This window comes from Phoca vitulina, unplaced genomic scaffold (assembly GCF_004348235.1).
Source record: "Phoca vitulina isolate PV1807 unplaced genomic scaffold, GSC_HSeal_1.0 scaffold38, whole genome shotgun sequence".
In the NCBI taxonomy this organism is placed as follows: Eukaryota; Metazoa; Chordata; class Mammalia; order Carnivora; family Phocidae; genus Phoca; species Phoca vitulina.
Genome location: NW_022589741.1, coordinates 19,228,469 through 19,232,365, shown reverse-complemented (window position 1 = coordinate 19,232,365; position 3,897 = coordinate 19,228,469). Strand labels below are relative to the sequence as shown.

Below are 3,897 nucleotides of genomic sequence, written 5' to 3'. Positions count from 1 at the left end.
CAGCGGAAACAAGTAGAAAACAACACAATGGTAGAGTAAGCCCTCAGACATCAAGAGATCAATAATGGTCTAAATAAATGAAATGGAAAGGCCAATTAAAAAGCAGAGATTTGGGGGGTACCTGGGTGGCTCAGTCGGTTAAGCAGCTGCCTTCAGCTCAGGTCATGATCCCAGGGTCTTGGGATCGAACCCCGCATTAGGCTCCCTGCTCAGTGGGGGCCTGTTTCTCACCACCTCCTGCTCCTTCTCTCTAGCTCTCTCTCTCTCTCAAATAAATAAATAAATAAAAATCTTTTAAAAAAGCAGAGATTTTCAAGGTTCATTTAAAAACAACCCAAATATGCTACCTACAAGAAACTTGCTTCAAATATAACAGTGTAAATAGGTTGAAAGTAAAAGAATGAAAAATAATAAACCATAAAAACATAATAAGTTGTAGGAGTTGTTTATATTTTCTTAACACAAGTCCATTATCAGATATATATTTCCTTGGTTTATGATTTAACTTTTCATTTTCTTAACTGTGTCTAATGATTTAATATTGAATAGAGCAATAACCAAATCAGAAAAAGTCACAGACATGGAAAGGACAGCATAGGGGATATAGTCAATAATATTGTAACAATATTGCATGGTTGCAGATGGTAACTACATGGTGATTATTGCATCATGCATAGAATTATCAATTCACTATGGTATATACCTAAAACTAATATAAACTGTATGTCACCTACACTTCAATTAGAAAAAAGAAAATAGGCACAATATTTAAGCAGATATTTCAAAAAAGATATATAATTGGCTAGTAAACTTATGAAAAAATGCTCAGTATTATTCATTAAGGATGTGCAAATTAAAACCAAAATGAGATACGATTGCACACCTACCAGAATGGCTATGATTAAGAAGACAGATGTTACCAAGTGATGGCAAAAACTTGGGGGGGAAATTGTCATATATTGTTAGTGGGAATATAACAGTACTAGAGTCTCTTCTGAAAACAGTTGGGCAGTTTCATAAAAAGTGAAACATAGACTTTTCATTTCGCCCAGCAATTCCACTTCTCATACTTTCACTTAACTCACTCAGAAGCACAAAGGCATTCATCAGTGCCCAGAGATCCACACATCTCCTCTCCTCCACTACTACCTCTGGATCCAGATATCTTTGTTGACTTATCTTGAGTCTGAACTACTTTTCAACAAAGGGTGCTGGAATAATTAGATATCCAAATGCAAAGCAAAAAGATCTCTTACATATGACACCAAAAGCTCAATCCATAATAAAAAAATAAGACATTAGAATTCATCAAATTAAGATTCTCTGCTCTTTGAGAGACACTATTAAGAGAATGAAAAGACAAGACAGGAGAAAATATTTAAATCATATGTCTGATATACTTTGCATTCAGAATATATCAAGAAATCCCAAAACTCAAGACTAAGAAAACAAACAACCCTATATGGCCTATGAGAGCACACACATTGTCTGTCTTACTTACCACTATATTTGTTTAACAATGTTTAACAACAGAGCCTGGTGCAGGATAGACGCTCAGTCTCTATTTGTTGATGAAATAACTATATTGTTTGTGCCATTAAACCTCTGAGACAAAAGGGACAGTAAAAATCATAAAGGGAAAATGCTGACTACTAAAAGAATAGAGATTTTTAGGTCTATTTGAGAAAAGGACAAAAATTCTTCTACTAATATAACCTCTCCTATTATCTATATTTCCTGCCCTGAAGTCCCAAGAGACAAAAGCCAGTGTAGGTTCCTTTTATTCCTGAAGGCTCTAAAAGGTTATCTTAGTTTCTTGTCCTTAAGATCTAGGATCAGAAGTAAATCTCCCTTTAACACACTCCCCTGAGACCAAAGACCACAGGGAGAAGAGCATCTTTCTATTTTTATCTTCATTGGGGAAACAAAGGAATCTCCCTAAACAAAATGCCCTACAGCAGTCTAATAGACCTCTCTCATTTTCACCACAGCCTTTCAATAGAGGTTTATTGAATGAATGAATGAATGAATGAATAAATGGCCAAATCTCAAGTCCATCAAAGTCCATATATCCATGACAAAGCTTCACAGGAATTCCAGACATGCCTCAGTCAAAAATCTCACAATTTACCATTTCTGGATTTACCAATATTCAACCTTTTATACTTAAAACTTTATAACTTCTGAAAAGAAGCTAGAGAATGACAAATGAACTCTTTTTTACTTTCTCTGAAAAGATAAAGGACTGATCCTCTTCTTCTTTATATTCTTTGTGTGAAGTGATTTATAAATAATTAACTTCATTTACCCTATTATTTGAATCACTTGCATTTCTATTTTGATTTCTTACTGTTCTCTCCATAGCTTCATACACTGCATGCCCTTACTAGGATTTGGCATCCATAACTAACACAGTTTCCATTTAGGAGAACATTCTTTTCTTCAAAGTCTTACTCAGTGCAATTTTAACATCTTTGTTCCTCAGATTGTAGATAAAAGGATTCATCACTGGCCCCACGATGGTATAAAAAACTGTGGATACTTTATCTTGATCCAGAGACCCAGCAGGAGAAGGCTTAAGATACATGAATGCTGATGATCCAAAGAAGAGAGAAACAGCAACTATGTGGGAGCTGCAGGGACTGAAGGCTTTGGACCTGCCCTCTGTAGAACGGATGTGGAAGATGCTGCAGAGGATCAAGGTGTAAGAAATGGAGATGGTGAGACTGGGCACTATTACGTTGACGCCCACCACAGTGAAAACCACCAGCTCGTTGATGTAGGTTCTTCTGCAGGAGAGCCGGAGGAGAGGAGGTATGTCACACATGTAATGATTGATGAAGTTGTCCCCACAGAAGGTGAGTCTCAGCATGCAGCCGGTGTGGGCCATGGCACCCACAAACCCCATTACATACGCTCCTGCCATCAGCATGAGGCAGACCCGATGGGACATGATGGCCTTGTAAAGCAGGGGCTTACAGATGGCCACATACTGGTCATAGGCCATTGATGTCAAAATACAGCACTCATCAATAACAAAGAAGGAGAAGAAACAGAGCTGTGTCATGCACTCTGCATAAGAGATGACATTCTCTTTTACAAAACCCACCAGCATTCTAGGGATTATGACAGACGAGTAGCAGAGATCGATGAAGGAAAGGTTGAAGAGAAAGTAGTACATGGGAGCGTGCAGGTGAGGGTTCAGACCAATCAGAATAATCAAGCCCATGTTCCCCACCACGGTGACCACATAGATTCCTAAGAAAATGAAGAAGAAAGGCAGCTGGAGTTGTGGCTGTTGTGTTAAACCCAGCAGGATAAACTCGGTCACTGAAGAGTCATTTCCTGCGGCCATTCTTCCCTAAGGCATATCTGTGAGAACAGGACAAAGGGTGACATTACAATGAGTACCCAGCTCTCTCCCCCCAAACCCTCCATATTGAGATTGAGACCCAGAATGAACTCAAACCCACCCTGCTGTGTGCCTTTGTTGTCCCCACTGTATAAAGGCCGAGAGATTGTTCAGAGATGTCTATCAAACACACTAACAGGTAAGGGCCGTATGGGTAAGACTGAGTAACCCTGTGACTAATCAGGGCTACATTGTCTCTGCTCCACTTCTGCTTTGAAAGTTCACCAGCCCCACCTAATGATCAATGGCTGCCTCAGCAGAGAGGTGATAACGTCCTCTCGAATCTTCCGCTTCCATTGCTGAGGTTGGGAAGAACAAGAACAGGACAGATAAAATTCAACACTCACCCTTCTGCATTGGGACTTCAATATTGGGCCTTGCGAACCTTTCTCCCTTATTCCCAAGGAGACACATGTGGCTCTGATGAATTTTAGAGGTGAGCAGCCCAGAATGGAGATTCTTCTTCTTTGTTACTGTTTTTGTTT

At 39.2% G+C, this 3,897-nt stretch overlaps 1 protein-coding gene across 1 annotated transcript; it reads right to left on the bottom strand.

Annotated features, from left to right (window-relative positions):
* Window positions 1–2,422: 2,422 nt before the first annotated feature.
* On the bottom strand, window positions 2,423–3,370 carry LOC116647029 (olfactory receptor 8B3-like). The gene is given in 1 exon segment (XM_032428149.1): window positions 2,423–3,370. A coding segment is annotated over 1 exon segment (948 nt).
* Between the last annotated feature and the right edge of the window lie 527 nt (window positions 3,371–3,897).